Source organism: Rhipicephalus microplus, chromosome 3 (assembly GCF_043290135.1).
Source record: "Rhipicephalus microplus isolate Deutch F79 chromosome 3, USDA_Rmic, whole genome shotgun sequence".
Classification (NCBI taxonomy): domain Eukaryota; kingdom Metazoa; phylum Arthropoda; class Arachnida; order Ixodida; family Ixodidae; genus Rhipicephalus; species Rhipicephalus microplus.
Genome location: NC_134702.1, coordinates 170,570,281 through 170,592,109, shown reverse-complemented (window position 1 = coordinate 170,592,109; position 21,829 = coordinate 170,570,281). Strand labels below are relative to the sequence as shown.

Below are 21,829 nucleotides of genomic sequence, written 5' to 3'. Positions count from 1 at the left end.
TGCACGAATGCAAGCGTCCTTGTTGTTGAGTAAGCAGATGCGAATAAAAAAGTACGTGGGTGTGCTGTAGTTATAGCTGTATGAAAGTTGTGTAAGTGAGAAGTTTATAGCGGCTATGGACCAATATTCAAGCAAAGCTGTGTACCTTTAGTGTCGCTTGTGAAAACCCTGTGCTGACGAGTCTATGAAGATGTATCCCTGAAGGGTGTGCCGGTCACATGTGTATGCGCAATTTTTCAATAATAATTGCTCCCTCAGTCATAAGCTTGTCCGTGATCAACTGTTGCTGACAGGACGATCTGATCTTTTATTAAGGTACCTTGTCATTCCATGGGGCCACACTTCCTTGTTGCCTAGATGCATGACCATCATTTTTGTAATGGGAGCCCTTGCCCTGTCATGAAAATAAGTGCAAGCATTTTTCCGATAGGGTAAGGATTTGGGAATGTTTCAAGTGCAAAGCGTTTCAGGGGCCTGGCCTCTCATTGATCCATGGATCTCATGTGGTATGATTACACGCACATTAAAGCATTCAGTACAAGCCATGGTACCAGATTAGCAGTGCTCTAATCTGAGCCAAAATGAATGATCAAGGTCCAAAATAATATAAATAGCACAAATAACCTAGAAGTAATTGCATTAATGATTGTAAAATCACTCAAACGTTTCGGAAGCATGGCACTGACTCTGACAGTGTGCAAAAGAGGCTGCCATCTCCTCACCAAGTGAACAAATGCCCCTCTTTTGTACTGCCTCTGCATTGGTGATGTGTTTCCACTTTGCTACATGACTGCTTCTGAAGATGAAAACACACTGATGGACCTCTTTATTTTTCTTTATTCAACCAATCATCGTAAATTAGTTACAGAGTATAGTGTAGACATGTAAGGGACAGAGTGGGCAGAATGTAAAATTAATGCCTGACAGGGTGCTCTAACCTGTCTCAGTCATAAGGCACACAAGGAGCAGTAATGTACACATCTTAAAGCAATAATAAAGAAAGAAGTAGGGACAGTGTTACAATTTTTATAACAGTTTGTAAAGCATCGTTAGAAAAACACTTACACTTTTTATCTTGCTGCAGACAATGCGTATCTCAACTGCTGTAACAAGCAGGAAGTCTGTAAAGTGCTGCAAAAAGTAGCACACGTGTCATACATGGAGCTTTTGAATCAGCCTAACAAGATTTTATTCATGCTGGGAGAACCTTACATGCTTATTCCAAATGTAGGTGTCATTGGCGCTTTGGTAAAAAGGAGCAGCAGGAAATCCACAAGCCGAAAATGCTGCATGCTCATGTGACGCACTTCCCCAGGTTTCACTCTGGGGGAGCTGTTTTTTTTTTATGGTACCTGTTTTATATGGCGCAGCAGAACGACTACTGGTTGGTGTTGTCTAAACGCGTAGTGGCTATGAGGAAAATGCCGTGAAACGTTTTTGTGAAGACAATTTTTCGATCTGCAGTGCAAATGATGTCGTATATGCGATACATGCTGCAAATATTGGTAGACGAGTGTGTTATCGGTTCATGTTCATTCGGTGCAGTTTGCATCACATGCATGCATGCCACAGGCATGTACCAGCTTGATGTGGTCTCGTTATTGCTGGGAAAGCAGCACCACTTCATATTGCCAACTTTTCTCACCTTATAATAAGCATATAGAATGCCTAATATTTCGAAGGATACCTAACACAGTCGAACACGAATATATTGAACTCGAAGGGAATCGTGAATTAGATCGATATATCGAAAATTCGATGTAAAAAATACAGGCCCTGAGAGCTTACCTGTAGCAGACCATCACTTTCAATAGGCGCATTCAAAAATGAAAACTAATGCCCCACACACGCCGCAACAGAATGTTTTATTTGAGTGAAAAAAAAAATCGCTTATCTTGGTCTGCTCCTTCATTTTTCGAAATAAAGTTGAAGACTCTAGTCTCGATCTAATCAAGGCTGTCCAGTTGTGACAGCCTGGTTCTGTCCATGTCGCCAATACAATGGCGAATAGATGCCGAACGCTGCCGCCACTTCAGCATTGAGTTACGCGCGTGTAGCCAGCGTCTCGTCCACACGATCTTTCTCCTCACTCGAGCTGCCGGCCTGGGCATCCCTGGTCTCTTTGACCGCAGCTAATTTGTTCTCATCAGCGAGGCTCGCAATGGCCTGAACATTGCAGTCCGCTTCCACCAAAGCGTCTGCAGACACTTCGTGGGGAACAGAGAAACGACAACTCGCAAAACGCGTCGTCATCGCTGTCTTCACCGGTTTTGGCAAGTTTCGTTGTCACGCGACAGGCTCCCGACGTTTGTTGCTCCGCCACCTTTGCCTGGTTATCTGCCTTATTCTTCAACAATGTACTCGAAGTGCGCCGTGGTATCCCGAAGTCGTTCGTGACGGTCGAATATTTCTCGCCCGCCTCAACATGCATATTAGCCTTCAACTTCGTCGCAAAGTCAAAGGTCTTGTGCTTCTTGGCGCAGGCCTTAGCTACACGAGGAGTTGGCAGTGGCTTTGAACAACACGCATGCAAAAGCAGAATGCTACACATGCAGTGGTATGTAGATGAGGGGACAATGAAAACGGACTCCGCCAAGCGCCAACAAAGCTCCCGCAAGGCTATGGTTACCGGCAAATGCCGGCGAGAGCAACAGCAAAAGGTGCAAGCTCGCAGAACAGCAACCAAAAATAAAAGAAATGGTGAGAAGAGGAGATTGTCGGCTCCTTCGTTTCTGCTTTCCGAGCCAAGGGGGTATGCAGAGAAAGCATGAGAGAGAGAAAAAAAAAGAAAAAAATGGGAAAAAAAAGTCGTTCTATAAGTTGAAGACCGTTCAGTCCGAGCCCTCTCGCCGTGAACTTTTTTCAAGCATTTCGTGTTTGGAGGGAAGTGCGGGGCCACTCCGAGGTCGCCATGCGCTGCAAGTGCCAAAGCGCACTTTTAACTCGCATGCGGAGCCGCGCTACCACAAAGATCGCAGGGCGCGGTGGGTGCCGAAGCGCACGTTCCAGCTTGCACAGGGTTGGATATATACAAAGATGGGCAAAAATACCGTTCGATATAAATAAGCGAATTTCCATACTTTTACAAAGGAATTTCAAGGGGATAACTTGAGAGTTTGATGTACCCGAAAGTTCTATATATGTGTGGGTTCAATATATCCATGTTAGACTGTAGTATACAAGCTGTAATTTCAAGCCTGAGTGGTGTTGTTTCTAAACAACTGCAGACTCGGTACAACAATCTGAATGACTCATTTGCACAGTGTCAAGGCTTCTCCATCAGGTAACAACACATGCTGGTTTTTGTGCATTTGAAAGAGAATTTAACAGTGTAAATTGGTATTCGAATTGTGGAAACAATGCCAAGTTCTGTCGGTATAATTCACAGTCTTCTAGCTTGCACTGATGTTCTGCAGCATGTTCTGGCTGGTAGTTCGTCCCTTTGATAGAATGGAGTTCTTAGGTTAGCTTACAGCATGTGTCCAAGTGCTTTACCACATAATTCATCTCGGCTATATGTAGAATCTATATTGACCAGAGTTGCCTGTGGATTTGAGCTTCTTTTTTTCGCCGAGTCGCTTGTAGAATTTTCTCGTTGCTTGTTGCGCTTTTTGTGCTTATTCGCATTTTTTTCAGCAAATGTAGCTTTACACATTCTCTAACAGCATGTTCATCGATTACTTTGGGTAGTTGAGTGTAGAAGTCAGGCTTCTGTCGGGGCACTGAACAATTAGTGTTAATCGATCACTGGTAAAGGTGCAATCAACAAAATGGAGACTAGTATAGTGACAATGCTGAAAATCGGCTATGTACTTTCGCTCAAAGTTGCGTATGTGTTGCGTGTACAAAATAATGAAAGTAATTTTTCCAGCTCCCTTTTGTACTTAAGTGACATTTTTTTGTTATAAAGACATTTTCTAGAATGGAAAAAAATAATGAAATTTCTCTTTCTCTTGGGCATCTTTGCAAAAGTTGCATATTTTTTTTTTGCGACTTAGTTTATGAGAATTATTTGGTTGTTAGCTCAGTAGCATCTGGGCACTTGATGTTTACTAGGAAGACTAGTGAAGGCGAAGGTATTTCATGAAGTTTGTTGGTGTTTTAATATGACTGTAAAGGCTATAATCTACATTAATATAGTGAGGAGGTAGAGAAATAAGCAAGGTCTTCCTCACAGTATGAAACAAAGGTCATTTATCGCACTGGGCTTGCATTCGTAGGCGGTCACACTGTTCGGGGCCCTTATCAGATGCTTCAGTTATCTGGTTGCTTAATAGGAAATCTATCATCAAAACGTTAGAAGAAAGTAGTGTAAATTTAAGTGCTCATTTTCTTTGTTAGGCACAATATGACGCCTACATGACTCCAGCAGGCAAAAAGGGAGTGCTCGCTGCAGTGACAACAGGCGACACTGACTGACGCTCCTACGTCTAAATGCATTCACATATTCTACATTGTGGACGAGGGGATGATGGCCACCATAGCTCAGTGCTAGAGCATTGGACGCATTATTTGAAGATCGCAGGTTTGGATCCTGTAGGGGGCGAGTTATCTTTTCGTAGACTTTTCTTTCTTCACATTTACATTACTGTTACTTCTAATAGCATCCCCTATACTTATAATTTCATCTTTGTCAGTTAGTTCTAAATAATATTGTTAGAAAAAAGTGTAAGAGAATGCGGATGGTCTGGAATTGCAAGGGATGAAAATGATTGGGAGAATTTAGCAGGAAGAGACTATTGACAATTAGTTGCAGATGCTGAGATCCACTTGCCAACAGATGTGTGAGTCAAGTCACGACTTCTTTGGTAAGTTTAGCACCTCATCGTCATCATTAGCGTGATTACACCCACTTTAGGACGAAGGTCTCTTTCATGTTCCTCCAGTCAACCCAATCCCGTACTTGCTGCTGCCATGTTGTGTGTGGAAACTTCTTAATCTCACCTGCTTACCTAACTTACTGTCTCCTCTTGGCCCTCGCCTGGAATCCAGTCAGTTACTCTTAATGATCAGCAGTTATCCTGCCTACACGCTACGTGCCTTGCCAATTTCTTCTTCTTCATTATGACTATGATGTCCTTAACATCTGTTTGTTCCATGAAGCACTCTGCTGAATGACGTAGCGATCAATAGGAAGGAAAAACGGTAGGTGTAACTGTAAGCAACACGAAAAGTTCAGCTCTTGAATACACTGCAGGTACGCTTGCTTGCTTGACACCATGTGGCTAGCTGATCTGTGTGCTTTTGCAGTACTGCTGAACACTCTCAAGTTGTTCACAATGCATGTGCCCACTTCATACAGGGTGAATCGCATCTTTGGCATCATCACCAGCCTGGCGGGCATAGTGGGTGTGGCCACGGGCAGTGCCTTGTCCGCCCACTTCCGCAAGTGGTCGGTGCGGGCTGATGCCTTCATCTGCGGTGGAGGCATGCTCATCAGCGTGCCCCTGCTGTTCGTCGGTGCCACTATCGCGCACCGTATGCCGACCGTCACGTGGGTAAGCCGCTCACATCTCCCGCTCTCTGTCCACCCTCCTGGACTGCTTATAAAAGACCCCTCACTAGGCTCCATTGCAAATGTTCTTTTTTAGTCACTAATAGTTGTAGGGAATTGTCTAGGGAGCATTTCAGCAAAATATGTATATAATTTACTCCTTATTGCACATGTTAAATGAAATTTAGCTGTCGTGTCTCTGGAAGATGAGTCAACACTGTGATAACCTGCACTGCGTGTTGTTGCAATAAAGTGAAGCAAAGAGGCGACATTGATTGGTAATTTGTACTCTAACAACTCTAATGTCTTTAATTTTACCATCAAAGGTTATGAGAGAGGAGGAAGTCAACGTCAAAGTTTCCTTCGTGCCGACATCTCGGCACATAACGTCATAGGTTTCAAAGTATATTTTTCGTATTTTGGTTACATTGCCTTAGTGGAAATCCCTGACACTTGGTACGTTAAGTCTATGGGCCCCTTTCCAAGGTCTGGAGCATGTGTATTGTTGAGCTCCTGTTGCTTGCCATGGCGTTGGTGGCGTCTTCAAGCGGTGTGAAAAAAATTCCGTGCCTTATCGCTGAAGACCAAGGAGTGCATTATACAAGACATCGAGCATGGTCTGAAGAAGGCATCAGTGGCAGCTAAATGCAGTGTTTCCGACATGACCATGTTGACCATCTTCAAGAACAAGGACAAACTGTGACAGCAACTTCAGCAAGATTCGTCTTCCCTGCCACGGAAGCCTATATGTACGTATGTATGTATGTATGTTGAAATACGAAGACATAGACGCAGCACTTTTAAGATGGTTTCGGGAAGTTGGGGCTCAGAGCATCTTAGTAAGTGGCCCCATGCTCCAACAAAAGGCTAAATTTCTCAGATTTTATTTATGCTGTTGCGACTTCAACCCACTAAATGGGTGGGTCCAGCACTTCAAAGATTGCCATGGCGTCAGCTGCAAAGTGGTGTGCAAAGAGAGCGGTGATGTCGAGGACGAGTCTATCAAAGTCTAGCTTCATTTAAACTTAAGGAATGTGCTGTCCACCTATACAGACAGAGAGATATATTGCCACGAGGAATTGTTAAGGCGCAGTACAACGCAGACGTTGTTAAAAGAGGAACGCTGACGGCATCGCTACGACTCATGAAGCCCGCCGGAAGGCACGAGCCGGCCCAGCCTGTGCACGAGCTGCTACCGAGCAGCGGAAAAGAAGAGAAGAAGAGGACGACGAGCGTTCGCTGCTTTCTCCCAGCTACTGTGTAGTTCTTTTGGCTTTGGGCACAAGTTCGCCCTTATTAAACCTTGTAAATAGGACGTCCCGGTTGTGAGGTTGTTATATCCGTTACATTTTCTGGTGGAGGAGCTGGGTACATGATTCCGAGCCCCACGCAAGAGCGAAGTCCAAGCACTGACCAGCCGCAACCAGTGGAGCTTACACCGGTGCACCAACGAGTCAGCCGCCGTATCCGAGGAGAGTTGCCAGAATTTGGGCCACTCCCTTCCGTATCAAGGGCATCGGTGACGGAGACAAGCGCCGCCACCACCATGACGAGCCAAGTTACGCCGGCACAACTCATCGTAAGCCAACCGGTCATCCCAAAGGTGTTTCATGGTGACCCATACGAGGACGCCGAAGACTGGTTAGAGCATTTCGAGAGAGTGGGAAATCTAAATCAGTGGAACGAGGAAGGCAAGCTGCGTAACGTCTACATTGCGTTGGAAGACTCTGCACGAGTGTGGTACGAAAACCACGAGGCATCTCTGACGTCGTGGCAAGAGTTTCGGCGGCAGCTACTGAGTACGTTCGCCAACAGTGATCGCCGGGAAAAGGCGGAAGCAGCTCTCCGCACACGGATTCAACGAACGAACGAAACTGTCGCGATGTACATCGAAGACATGTCCCGCCTTTTCAAGCGAGCTGATCCTGGCATGACGGAAGACAAGAAAGTGCGCCACCTCATGCACGGGGTAAAGCAAGAATTGTTCGCGGGACTCATCCGCAATCCGCCCCGTACTGTTGCTGAGTTTCGGTCGGAAGCAACAACCATCGAAACGACGCTTCAGCAGAGAGCCCGACAGTACAACCGCGACGTAGCCGGTGCATCCGCAGGAGTCTACTCAGCAGGCGTCGTGGATAATCTTGACACATTGCGCGAGCTCGTCCGGTCTGTTGTCAGGGAAGAATTAAGGAAACTGCAGTCACCTGATGTCACCCCCGAGCTGTCTCTTGCTGAAGTTGTCCGAGACGAAATTCGACAGGCCATGCGGGAGCCGCGGAGTGATGTGCCGGCGACACGACGGGCGGTAACGTACTCCGAGGTGCTCAGGCGACCTACTCTGCACTGTTCGCCGATCGAGACACCAAGTACTTATGTGCAGACAATGCGCAGCCCGCCTGAAATCGTAGAGGCAACACGCACTCCACCTCGTGCGAGAGAGATGATGCCACGGAAGAGCGATGTGTGGCGAGATGCCACACGTAGGCCCTTGTGTTTCCACTGTGGAGAGGCTGGCCACCTGTACCGATTCTGCCGATATCGTCAAGCTGGTCTTAGGGGATTCGCCATCAATGCACCGTGTCCGCGAAACGGCGAAAGACCTTCCGAGATTGAAGAATACCTATGCTCACGTCGGGAATTTGACCCGCCTCGTCGTCATCAACCACGCTCACCATCCCCTATGCGCTACCGCTCGTCTAGCCCACGTCCCTTCCCAAGCACGTCTAGGCAGCGTTCGCCTAGCCCAAATCCGGGAAACTGAAGAGGGCGACCTGTGGAGGCGAGGCCGCTGGCGACTTGGGATGTGAAGATCCTCCACTGCGGTACGAGCCTGATAACGACGACTGTTTCCAGGTAAAGGAGTGCAGTACAGAGAAAATTACTTCAGACTTGCCGTTGGTGATTGACGGACTAGAGCTCAATGCTTTGATCGATACTGGTGCGGATTATTCTGTGATAAGTTACGAATTAGCGAAGCGACTCAAGAAAGTTCTGACCGAATGGGGTGGAGCCTCAGACTGCAAGAATACGATATAACCGTCGTATACCGATCTGGCAAAAAACATACCGATGCCGACTGTTTGTCACGGGCTCCTACAGACACACCACTATCAGAAGAAGACGACTTTCCGTTCGTAGGAATTGTCGAGACCACTCAAATAGCCGAACTCCAACGTACAGACAAAGAATTACTCCCGCTTATCGAACACCTGCAAGGAATTGACGTACAAGTACCCCGTATATTTTCTCGAAGCCTCGCATTGTTCTGCCTCCGAGGAAACGTTCTCTACAAGAGAAACTTCAAGCCCAACCGCGAAAAGTTCCTGCTTGTCGTTCCAGCAACTATGCGACAAGAAATACTTCGAGCGTGTCACGATGAGCCCACATCTGGACATTTGGGTGTGACGCGAACGCTTGCAAGGATCAGTCTCCATTATTATTGGCCCAAGCTACTAGCTTCAGTGCAACACTACGTCAAAACATGCCGCGAGTGCCAAAGACGAAAAACACCACGTTCTAAACCAGCGGGCCTTCTACAACCTATAGATCCACCGAAAGCGCCTTTCCGCCAAGTTGGAATGGACCTCCTTGGACCCTTCCCGACATCTTTACTCGGCAAGAAATGGATCGTTGTGGCCACTGATTATTTAACTAGATACGCCGAAACAGACTCTTTGGAACGAGGAACGGCAGCAGAAGTGGCCCAATTCTTCGTACACAAAATAGTCCTGCGACATGGCGCTCCAACGGTTGTAATCACCGATCGCGGAACGGCTTTCACGGCGCAACTTTTGAAGTGCCTGCTCAACATGACTCACACTGTTCATAGGAAAACCACTGCATATCATCCTCAATGCAATGGCCTGACCGAACGCCTTAACAGAACTTTAGCGGACATGATATCCATGTATGTGGATGTCGAGCACAAAAAGTGGGACGAAATTTTACCATACGTCACTTTCGCCTACAATACGGCTGTGCAAGAGACCACCAAAATCACCCCATTTGAACTAGTTTACGGTCGTGCTGTTACCACAACACTGGATGCTATGTTACCAATAGACCAAGATGACTACCCCCCCGATCTTGACGACTTTCTACAAAGAGCGGAAGAAGCCCGCCAGTTAGCAAGATACCGAATACGCCACCAACACCGCATCGATGCCGACCGCTACAACCGAGGAAGACTTGACACGCGATATGACGTTGGCGACAAAGTGTGGATATGGACTCCAGTACGACGACGAGGCCTCTCCGAAAAACTCATTTCACGGTATTTTGGCCCCTACGAGATCGTACAGCGACACAATGACCTCGTCTACGAAGTCAAGCCTGCAGGCCACCTGCATTCGAGGCGACGCAATCCCACGGAGCGTGTACACATTGTACGGATGAAACCGTACTACGACCGATTCCAAACCTAGCCACCCCAATACCTTGACGTACTGCAACCTCATTTTTACAAACTTGCACACAAAAAAAAAAAAAAAAAAAAACAGCCTCATCGCAAGCATCGGGGCGATGCCGCTTGAGAGGGGGGATAATGCCACGAGGAATTGTTAAGGCGCAGTACAACGCAGACGTTGTTAAAAGAGGAACGCTGACGGCATCGCTACGACTCATGAAGCCCGCCGGAAGGCACGAGCCGGCCCAGCCTGTGCACGAGCTGCTACCGAGCAGCGGAAAAGAAGAGAAGAAGAGGACGACGAGCGTTCGCTGCTTTCTCCCAGCTACTGTGTAGTTCTTTTGGCTTTGGGCACAAGTTCGCCCTTATTAAACCTTGTAAATAGGACGTCCCGGTTGTGAGGTTGTTATATCCGTTACAATATAATACTGATGAAGGTGGTTTATTTTATAATCTTTCGCCCAACCACGTGGTTGCACTGAAAGGTGGAGCCTGGTCTGGCCGCAAGGCCTCAAAGAGCACATAACTGTATTGATTTGTGCAAATATAGACAGAAGTGACATGCGCCACCTGTTTGTCATTGGTAAATTGGCAAAGTCATATTGCTTTAAAAAGCGAGGGTGCCTGCCAATGACCAACATATCTGATAAGAAGGCTTGGATGAGGCAGGATTTCTTTGCCAGCCGGATTTGCAACTTCGATAAAGCAACGGGTCATGCTCATCCTCGACAACTGCATGGCCCACAACATCAAGCCAATGCTGACTGCAGTCAACCTGTAATTTTTGCTTGCAAAGAGGACAGCAAAATGTCAACCTCTTGACCAGGGTGTCATTGCAACTGTAAAAGCACTTTGAAAAAGGTGCATATGCGAGAGAGTTTTGCTGAGCCTTCAGCAGCAGCAGCCTCTTAAGGTGAATTTGAGGGGTGTAATTGACATGGTGGTCGCTTTATGGCGGCAGGTTAAGGCCAATATCAGAAGCAAATGTTTCAAGAGCGCAAGCTTTGTACACAATACAGAGGGCCTGGAAAACAATGAGCTGAACAACATGTCACCGTTGAGACTCTTAATACTGACGACGTGTGGTCCGGCCTCGCTTACAGCAAGTTCATAACTGCCACTGACACTTTCGAAGAATATGTCGACGCCAAAAAGTCTGAGCTTTCTGGCTGTGAGGAAGCGAGCACAGACGACGCGAACGTAACATTGTTGCGCGGTAGTGCGGAGGGTGCAACCGACTGGGGGTTGTATGGCAAGGGCGATGTCGACAGAACGTCAGAACCAGATATCCCATGCAAAAGCGCGTTGGAATACCTCACGAAAAGGAAAACATGCTGGGCAAAGAACAACTTAAGCGAGAAAACTTAATCTTTGTGGAAGACAAAATTTTCGAAGCATTGCTCACAACAACCGCCAAACGAAAATAACAGCGTTCTTCCGATGATGCCGGACTGGAAAACTTTGTTTCTGCATTGCGTTGTGATTGTGTTGAATCTGGCTGCAAGTGGAAAGTTTAATCATTGCATTTGAAAGGTGGAAAGTTGGGTTGCCGTTTGGGCATAGGCATAGGTCGGAAAAAGCATGCTTTGGTTATTACTCAGCACTGCTTACAGTGCAGATTTTTCAGCTCTCGTGGCTTACGTTATAAATGGTCTACACTGTAACAACAAGATAATAAACAGGCATCTACCCGTTATATGAGAGCATTTTCATTTGCTTCCTGAATATGTAAATCTAGTACTTATTTTGCATAAGAGCAGTGTAAAAGCCTCAGTTTTCTCTACCTGCAGTTTTGTTCACCATGTGACTGCAGCTTAAGAGTACAATCATAGTGTTTAAAATTTTCTGAAGGCATGCCTGTGGCCTAAGTCCAGTTTCCAAACAAAAATGCGGGGCACCACCTATGCTGCTGAGTGAAAATGGCTTTCTAGTGCACAATTCTGAATGGTGTCTACACAGTTCTGAAGGTGCACGGTGAAAAGGGGCCACTGCTTGTCACAGCTTGGACTGTAGTCGCTATTAATGCAATCATAGATAGTGTCCAGGAAGTTCACACGTGTTTTGCATGCCACGGAAGCGAGACAAATTCCGGGGAGTTTTGCCGCATTCACTCCCTTAGAGGTTAAGAGTGAACGGGCCGTCCTCCTGCTGACAAGCCGCGTTGTGCCACTGGCATGCAGGGTTCAATCGCACTTTGGTATAATCCATGCTGGCTGGGGAAACCATTCGTATAACACTGAATCATAGTGTATTTTATATAATGTGATCCATCCAAAACAACCTTAAAATTCTTATCATCCCGAAGTTTGCATCAACCGTAATCGTATCATTGAGATTCTACTGTATAGTAGCGCACATTCCAGTTTGCATCTGCTTCAATTTGCCAACAGCACTATGAAAATCAGTCGACGAAACATCTATTTTATCATCAGACGCTCTAATAATCAAATTGAGTGTTCCCAAAATAGAAAGCTGTCACAGACAGCTTGACTGTAAGCCTTCAAAATGTAATAAGTCAGGGACAGTTGTAGCTTAAATAATTGGTGCTCTAAAGTGTGGTAAAGATTGGTGGGAAAGAAGGGTTGACAAAGCTGCTTTGGAGCAGCACTGGTTTCTTCGCTTGCATATGTGACATCACTGCCGCTGGACGCTGATGACAATGTTGTGCCATTTAAATGCAGGTGCTGTTCTTCTTTGGCATGACAGCCATCTGCCTCAACTGGTCCATAGTGGCTGACATCCTTCTGGTAAGTCATGGAACATGTATCACAAGTGTGGCAAGCAGGTACAGTCATGGTGCAAGAGATTTTTCACACATAATTTGTCAGCTGTTCCTGAAAGAACCCTTTAATCTCTATTCTTGTTGTGCAACTTGTTACACATCCTTGGGCTCCCGCTTTTACAATCTTGATCTTGTCGCTTGGGTAAATGTGCCTTTTTTTCTTTGCCGCTATTCCCTCTGCACTTGTTGGCTGTCACCATCAGCGGGCTGGCACAGGAACATTGCAAACTAGAGTTAAACCTGCTTATAACGAACCTCCATATACAGTCGAGCCCACATATAGCGGCCCCACTTAAAACGAACTTTCGCTTAAAACAAACAATATCCGCGTGACCGTGAAAATATACATTGGTTTAATGGCACAAAATCACACTTACAACGAACGTTTCCGAGCGCCGCTGATCGGTTACAGCGAACGGAGTCAGCGGTCTGCCGACTTCTCGAGAAACCAATTTTGACCATTGTTCAGGCATCGGCGAGGTGCCCATGCATTCTTATTGTTAAACGCCGACCCTGCCTCCGCGCCCCTTTAGTTGCCCTCTCCCCGACCGCTTCTGTTACGCACCCCTCCGCCCTTTGTCCCCCCCCCCGCTACTCTGAGCATTCTGCATCGCCAGACGAGGCCTGTGTTTTCACACTGCCACCAATCTTTCGAAGACCGGTCGGCCATCTACCCCGTTTAGATCGCTGGTACTGTCGACGTCGCCGGCCCGGAGTGACCAGACCATTTGCCAACATCGTCGGCCACCGACTGTATCCGATAGCCTGCGTCTAGTGCACGCCCGTACTCTGCCCCACGGACCGATAATTGATAATTTGCGTTTTGTTTCGTGTTTAGGACTTGTTCTTGCTCACTTCGCACTCAGCTCAGCATGCCTTTTGCGCGTGTGTGGAAGCGCAAAAACGGCTGTTAATTTGCGTGGAATGAATCGCGAAATATCGGAAGTTCGTGAGGCCACGCAAACCCGCCGGCGCAACAAAACGATTTTTGACCACGGCCGCCGATTCTTCGAACACCCTCGTGGACACCGATGCTGATCCAGACGGCCATGCACTCTTTCCAAGTTTTGCTACGTGCGAGTTTCACAGACGCTTCAAGCAAGCTACCCAACTTGCCTCCTTCCCGTGTGTTTTGGTTTTCAAGGTCGCCCTCCCGCCGCATCCTCCCCTCTCTTTATCGCAACTCCTTGCCCTTCTCTCGCAAGTCTGCTCTCCTTTCTTGGTCACAACCCCTTCGCCCGTCTCCTCCGCTCAATGACGCCCGCCACGCTGGCTCAAATTAGTTTCGTTTTCTGATGGGGAACGAGTCTAGAGCTGTTTCACGCGTTCTGGCATGTGTGTCGCGTGTATGCGTCTTGCTCGCTCTTGGTGTGCCTGTGTGGTTATGATGGCCGATGGGAGGATTAGCACGCTTTTTCTTTCCTGCCGCTCAACAAAACGTCGAAAGTGTGACTGCTTGGCTTGAGCGTAATCCGTGCGTTAGGTGCTGCGTTGCGGAGCGCTTGCTTATAGCTGTTGACTACCTGGCAGCCAACTTGCCGCTTCGGGCGTCCCGGTATGCAGCTGTGGAGATGGTGAATATTTCGTGGGCGGCGGTGACGGCTACATGCGTGCGAAACTGTTTTCGCGAGGCCGACTTCGTCCACGTCAGGCCCGATGCCGAGCCTGAAGCTTCCGAAGGACCACTGCGGCGGCGATTTGTGGCAGCATGTCGTCGACTCCGATCTGGGAGAGCGAGTGGGGCATCTGTTGCGATGGTTTAATTACGGCTGGTGATGATGCCGACACTGCAAACCGTGCACGGATTAGGGCATTGTGAATGAAGTACATGGCGAGAGCGATTTGGAGGAGTCGGATTGCGAGAACGACGAAACTTTGGAGTCAGTGCCTCATGAAGATTGTGTCACGGACCTCGGCGAACGAGCGACCTGCCGTATTAAATGAGCTCGAGACCACTTTTATCGCTTCTTCTATTCGAATCACGTCCATCACGGACTTTTGGGGGCATAAAAAGTTTGTGTTTTCACGCGCAACTTTTTAAAAAAGCTGTGTTTCATTTACTACGAACTTCGGGATAGGGTGAACGGATGCCGCGTCACGCTCAGGTTCGTTATAAGTGGGCTCGACTGCATAAAGAATTTCTCGATATAACAAAGTTTTTTTTATGCCCGGCTGTTGTTCTGTAGAAGCACATGTATTTTCGTCATCTATGTAACAAAGTAACAGCGGGAGACAGCCTTAATGTAACGAATTTGCCCCATGGACAATCTAAAAATTTAGCACAGCATTTTGGCATTTTCGTACAAGCAGGCATCTTCTGCAGCTGCCTCAACGAAGCGTCAAGCGGTGGCGGCTTGCACGGTGCACGAGGCGAGAGCGCGCGCTCGTTATTGTGCGCGGGTAAGCGTGTGGTGGGCAGGTGGGCCTGCATCCCACGAGCCGGCGTTGCCACTGTTCTCACCGCCGCGGACGCATGCACAAGTGCGCCCCCCCCCCCCCTTCACACCAAACCAAAAGAAAACTGCTTTTGTGCGTTGGCAGAGCCACGCTTATAGTTAGCATCACATATGTAGGGTCGTGCTGCATATGAGGGCGCTTTATCGAATAGTTTTCGCGATGCCTGTGTTTGTGTCTGTGTCGTTCACTCTTTGTTTTCGATGCTGTGACACGTGCATAGTTTAACTGCGCGCGTGGTGTGACCCCCGACATCGATCAGCTTTGAATCCTTTTTATTGCGATAGCAATTATATGGACAGTCTGTGCTGGTTTTTTGCCGTCACCGCAGCCGCCATCATTCACCGTATATGTATACGTATTTATATATATATATATATATATGAAAACTCAAGAAAAAAAAAATGCCAGTGCTCGGTGCCCAGCTTGTCACGGAGTGCGATGCGCGCTTATCTCCCATGCATACTTTGTACCGCGATGGGGGGGGGGGGTGAGACGCTCGTGTGTGCGTGCTTATCCGCCTTCAGCGGGAAGAATCGCGCACCTTGTACTTTTACCGGAACGATTGCGTTTAGTTGCCGGGCGCACAACGATCACTTCGCTTGCTGGACAGGTGCCGTTTGCGAAAAGAGTGCATTTTTCAAACACAGCGAAGTAAGCACTTGTTAGTTCGCACTCACTTGTACCTGTGATTACGTTTGGTGCCTTCTTTTTGTTTAAACAGCATGTTAAGTGTCGAGCGGTAAACGTGGTCAGTTCGCTCTCGTCTTGTGTATGTTGTTTTCGTGTGTCATTTGTGCGCGAGCAGCGCGCTGCACGTTTAAATCAGCTTGCCGTTCTCAGCGTTACAGTCCAAGATTTTGCTATCGCATTCGTTACTTCGCCGTTGTGGCGAAACTTTGACTTTTCCTAGTTTCGAACAGCTGTGTCGTCACCACCAAGGGGATGTCAAATTACCCGTGAAAGAAAGTCTCAGAAACCACTTTGACGATGGATCTTCAGAGGTCGACTCGTCGTGGGCTTCCATCTTGTGCTGCGCAGTGAGTTGACAGGTTGGTAGCTTTCGCGATTAGCCTATTAGTTCTGGCAACGCGATGGCGTGTTGAATGCAATGCAATGAACGTGATAGCAAAAAGTTGTAATGTTATAAGAAGTAAAGCTTGCAGCCAATTCTTTTGGATCTGATATGGCGGAACTCCTACAAAACACTGGTGCAAATATGGCTGCTCCAGGGAGAAGGGCTCTTTGCACACAGTCCCTTTGCATTGAAACTGCACTGATACTTTCTGAGATAGCAAGCGTGCCAGCGATCGTGACCACCCTTAAAATCCAAGTTTCATTATTGCCTCTTGTGGTTTTTTCGTCCGTGTTTTTTGCCGCGTAGTATACCGTATTTACACGATTGTAAGACGACTCGAATGTAAGACGAGCCCCCCAAAATCGCATCTCAAAAAAAAAAAAAAACGCGCGCATTTTACACAAGGGAAATTTATTCACGTGGTTGCGGAGGATTATTCATCGTCGCTGGAGTCGTCCTGGCTGGTGCTGCTGCCGTCATTGCTGCTGCAGTCCCACAGCACGTCGTCGTCAAGTGTGAGTCCACACTTCGCGAACGACCGCACCACGGCATCGCGTGGGACGGCCGCCCATGCGGAGAGGATCGATTCCGAACTTCCGTCCTGCTGCACAGTTGTTGGTTTCCTCCGCATGAAGAATAGCAGCCCGCTTAAACGCTGCCGTAAACGAGCGCCGAGTGTTCTTCGAGCCTACGGCACTCATGTCAGACAGAAGTGACTCGAGAGAGCCGGTCGTGGACACAAGCGACAGGAGCACGCGGCGACGCTCCCGCGTAGAAAATTGTACCACAAAGAGGAGCTCTTCCGTCAACTACCAATACCCCCCTACGGCGGCTCTTCCATCGATTACCGGTGCTCCCTCAAAAGCCGTGCGCTCGTCATAAAGGCACTCGTAATGCGCGCAGTAGATGCTAAAAAAAGAAAAGCTTTTGTATAAGCATGCGGAAAACTATGCGCTTTGGGTTGAGCGGGAAACTATTCGAGATGACAATACATGGTTCGATTTCGATTCTAAGGTACATGGTTCGATTTCGATTCTAAGACGACCCCCCAACATTGGATTGTCAAATTTGAAAAAAAGGGTCGTCTTACAATCGTGTAAATACGGTATATACTTGGATCATGTATTAACTGGCCCAATCGTCCACTTTGATCATTATGGCCACTCGAGCAATTCCCCCTCCCTCTCCGCGTTTTTTCATGCTCGTTCAAGACGACTGGTCTACTTTCTGTCTAAGCATTTGACGGAAATTCCAACATCCAGGAGATGTTCTCTTATGCATTTTTCAGGCGATAGGGATGGGCTGACTCATTTGATCTCTCCTTCAGCAGTGCTCGCGTGTTACAGAACGAGCGCTCAAAAAGAGCGCGCCGCCAACTCCTCGCGATGAAACGCCAGAGTGACGCCGCGAGGTCAACGATAAAAAAAAAAAAAAAAAGAAAACAAACATCCAGACTCCCCGGGCGCGACTCCCTCCCTCGGAAGCGTAGGTTTGCCGACGAACCTCCTCACCCCACAACGGCGGCCGAGCAAGCACTCGAACTTTCTAGATGGAAAGGGGCGTGGTCATACCGAGTTGAGTCATCCGTCGCGGAGGGCATTTGAACCGTCTCGCCCTCTCCCCAGCCTTCGCTGCATATCGCGCCGACGAAATGACGAGAACCTTCTGGAATCTCGCGCGGAAGGTATTTAATCGAGCAGCCGAGATGAGAGATCAGGAGAAGACGGAAGTTAGCGCCAGAGCGCGTAGGGTATCCCGCCGGGTAGTCGGCGAAGGTTTTGTCCGTAGGGACAAAGCAGGAGAAGTGAGGTTTCCTGGAAGAAAAACTTCGGAGGAGAAGACGAAAGTTAGCGCCAGAGCGCGTAGAGATTCCGCCGGGTAGTCGGCGAAGGTTTTGTCCGTGGAGACAAAGCAGGAGAAGAAGAAGATTTCCACCTGAGGGGTGACGACTCGAGCTACAGGCAAGAGTGTGTGTTTACCGCTATCGAGCGAAGACGCGCGGCAACAGCTGTGTGTGTGAAGCCGACGGGTTTCCGGCGAAGAAGTTTGAAGCTTGGAGAGTGGCCAATTGAAGACGCGAGGTTTCCTGGAAGAGAAACTTCGGCGAGGTTTCCGGGAAGAGAAACTTCGAGGGCAGCGGAACGACAACAACGCTGGACTTTGAGTGAGTGACTCTCGGAAGAGTATCATCCAGACTTTTGTTCCAAGAACTTTGGACTGAATAGCTTTCCTGTCTCTTGAGTCTTTAAGTGTCTTGGTTGTTCAATGCATGCGACTGCATTGTAGTGCGTATTGTTGTCTGTGTCCGTTGTTTCGAGTGTGGCTGATTGTACTGTGTAGTACGTTGTTTGTTTGGTGATATATTGTACTCAACTATCGTGGAGAGTGCATACTTGTGTGTTGTTTTGATCTGCAATTATTGAGAATATAATTTCGTTTGTTTATCAACTCTCGGCTCTGACTTGTTCTTTGGGCCACAGCGGGCGTCCGCTGGCGCGCCAAAAAGGACCACTTCTAAATTGTCCACGCTTTGGTGGTGCAGTTCGGGGGGCCGATACTACGGCCCTTGGAATTAGCCCGGCGATCGCCTCCCTAATTAACGGGACCTGTGTGACATCGTGTGCTTTTACCTGCTCGTGAAAGTTACGATGCGCGGGGGCATATTATCAATTTGGAGCTGTTACGAAGCATCGCAATGACGGCGAAAACCCGCCGAGAGTGTCCATACAATTGCTATCGCATAAATAAAACATTTTTTACTGTAAAATAAGTGTTTTGGGTTAGCTCTGCCTTCAGTCCCCTTTTCGTTCAATTTGCAAGTTTATTTTCTGAATTTTTGTAACGAAACTGCATATAACGAAATTCTCTTTATAACAAATTTTCCATGGAATTCATCAATTTCGTTATATCCAGGTTTAACTGTATAATCAAGTTCACTTCAGTTAATTTGCCTTAAAGGGCCCTCTAATCACCCAGAGGTCGAAATCCAGGTGTGGTGGGGAAATTGCGCACAAGTGTACGACGAACACGGAGCCGCAAGAATTTTGATATGGTGCAGTAATAGTGGAGTTAGATGCATTTGATTAACGAAACCGTGACGCGCATACCTTTCCCTCTCTTCTGTGCTTCCCTCCGCTGATATCCTCTCCCATGCCATTTTGCCCTCTCGCCGAGCACCCCTCCTGTGCACCTCCCAATCTCGCGTGGCATCCGTCATCGCTGACGCGCTGCTTGAAACAGTCTATTTCCGGTTGTTGCGACTTCGGCCATCGACCCCTGTCAGTTATGTTGTAGCTGCATGCTTGTTGGCGAACCGTGGCTGCCGTAATCGTGCCGGTATGGATCCTGCAATGCGCGCACGCCTTCAAAGGATCACGAATGCGATGGACCCATGCGAAGACACACTGTGCCACATAAGTGTTGCACGCACGCGGGCAACACGACACACAACAAGCAGCGTGGACAGCTGCTTGCAGACTGACCAAAAGTTGTAGGCTCTTGCTCGAACAGCATATTTGGCGTACAGTGGATTATTCTTAAATGGAACTCGAAGGGGCAAGAAAATTTGTTTCATTTATGAGAAGTTTCATTTAAGCAAAGCCCACAAAATGAATGAAATATGGCTTTATTTCAAAAGCACCAGTTGTGGCTCATTGAACAGAAACATTTTGAAGTACACGATACTACTATCGTTTATTAGAGAGAAAAGTGTTGCTAATATTGCTGACTTGGAAAAAAGGAGGTGATAACAATTTGCTTGGCCTTGCTCAAGCCCTACTTCACATAGTAGTAGTGCATTGCTGAAAGGCTGGGCAAGAACTGTGCCACCATCGTGTTCAAAGGAGCGCTGAAACAGGATGACGGCATCTCTTGCTGTACTCTCAGCCACTGAAATGGGCTTGGCATCACACACCATCTCGTTACCACTTGAGCACAAGTCCTCATCTTGAACTTGAGCTATAGGTTCCTCAAGGCTGTCTCCTCGTGTTCACGAAGAGACGTTGATTGCTTCTTGGCGTGCGCGGACTTGTGCAATTGCTGGATTAGCATGGCTAAGCTAGCTTTGACACTGGTTCCATGGTTGCTAGACTGCCATGGCCACTTTCGCCGTTCATGGCTTTTGGCTGTTTTAGTTTCATTTAACCGATGAAAGCTATGAAAAATGTTCCCGATTACCCCAAACTTTTTATTGTTAAATATATAGCATACCAACCAATTATGCCTAGATAGTTTCGTCTGTGCGGCTTTTTCATTTAACCGAGTTTCGTTCAATGGGAGTCCACTGTGTTTGGCTCGGCGCTCCAAAGATGTGGCACGGTGTGTCACGCAGAGGCCCGAAACGCCCAGAAAGAAGGAGGGATTGTTTCTTGGAATTTGTGGCACGCCAGCGGCTTGTAGCGCTGCCACGTGTAGAATCGCTGATCGCGACGGAATTCTGCACATGTTGCGCTTATTTACTTGAAATGCTTGAAAAAATATCGAGAGTGGTTCACGGGCTCTTTAAAGACCTCACATTTGAGTTCCAAAAAAGGCAGGAGTCAAGAGAAGATGGAAGCTTGTGTTGAGAAATTTGTAAACAGGATTGTCTGCTGAAGCCGATGTTTCAACTAGTGGACTTGTCTTCTTCAAGGCTGCAAGAGTTGCTGTCTTGAAGTTGAACCGAAATTTAAAATGGCTTGAGGAGACTGGTAAGGATTACCTCATGACTGGTGGGTGTCAACATTAGTGTTTTGTGCTTTTGTATCGATGACTTTTGCACATCTACAATTCCAAATTTGTTAAAGCCTGTTTTCATCTCCACTGTTTCAACAAATATTGGATTTAGCAAAGTAAATTGCAGTATTGACGTTACATCATTATATTGAGGTTTGACTGTACTAACAACTACTCACTGTCTCTATTGATGAAGGAAGGTTCATTTGCAGAAAACACAAGTTGTGTTTTGGGTATTCAGATTTTTTTATACTTTTGTGCCAGGCTTCACAGAATATCAATCTCACCAGCACTTCTCAAGCACTCGTTATTTTAACAGCTCTGATTATAGTCAGCTTTCATTTGGCATGCATTGGTAAAACAGTTATTAGCGGTACTTTTTCATGAGCTCACATTTGTGCGTGCTCCTTCTTTTTCTGATTGCAGCTGTCAATATAGTGTAAGTGAACCAGCAGCTGAGTCTCCCACTTGTTAAGCATTCTACGTGTTCCAACAATTCTGATAGCATCTGAAATAAACCTTCTCTGTAAGTGTTTTCAATGTAAAACTTGTTTTCTTTATTGCGATGGCAATTATATTTATTTATTTATTTATTTATTTATTATACCTCAAAAACCCCAGGGAGGGGTGTTACATGAGGGGTGGGCAATACAGGGTTTCTTCTATGTGCGCTTTGAAAAGAATGGGGCTGGAGTGGCGCACGACGTGGGACGGAAGGTCATTCCAATCCTTCACTGTCTGAACGAAGAATGACCGAAGGTGAGCAGTTGTACGGGCATGCGCAGGGTAAACTGGGTTGTTGTGGTTAGTGCGGGAAGATATGCGATGCGCTGGCATGATAACAGATGCGTCGGACAGTGAGTGAAAAAATTTATGAAAAAGAGCTAATCTAGCGACTTTGCG

The 21,829-nt window shown here is 47.3% G+C and overlaps 1 protein-coding gene across 2 annotated transcripts in view; it reads left to right on the top strand.

Moving 5' to 3' along the window:
- LOC142804020 (protein spinster homolog 3-like) overlaps positions 1-21,829 on the top strand; it is a 119,162-nt gene that overhangs the window by 76,015 nt on the left and 21,318 nt on the right. For both annotated transcript variants that reach the window (XM_075890497.1, XM_075890496.1), the window contains exons 7-8: positions 5,303-5,498; positions 12,581-12,646. In XM_075890497.1, the coding sequence (XP_075746612.1) occupies positions 5,303-5,498; positions 12,581-12,646 (262 nt within the window). The remainder of the gene's footprint in view (positions 1-5,302; positions 5,499-12,580; positions 12,647-21,829) is intronic.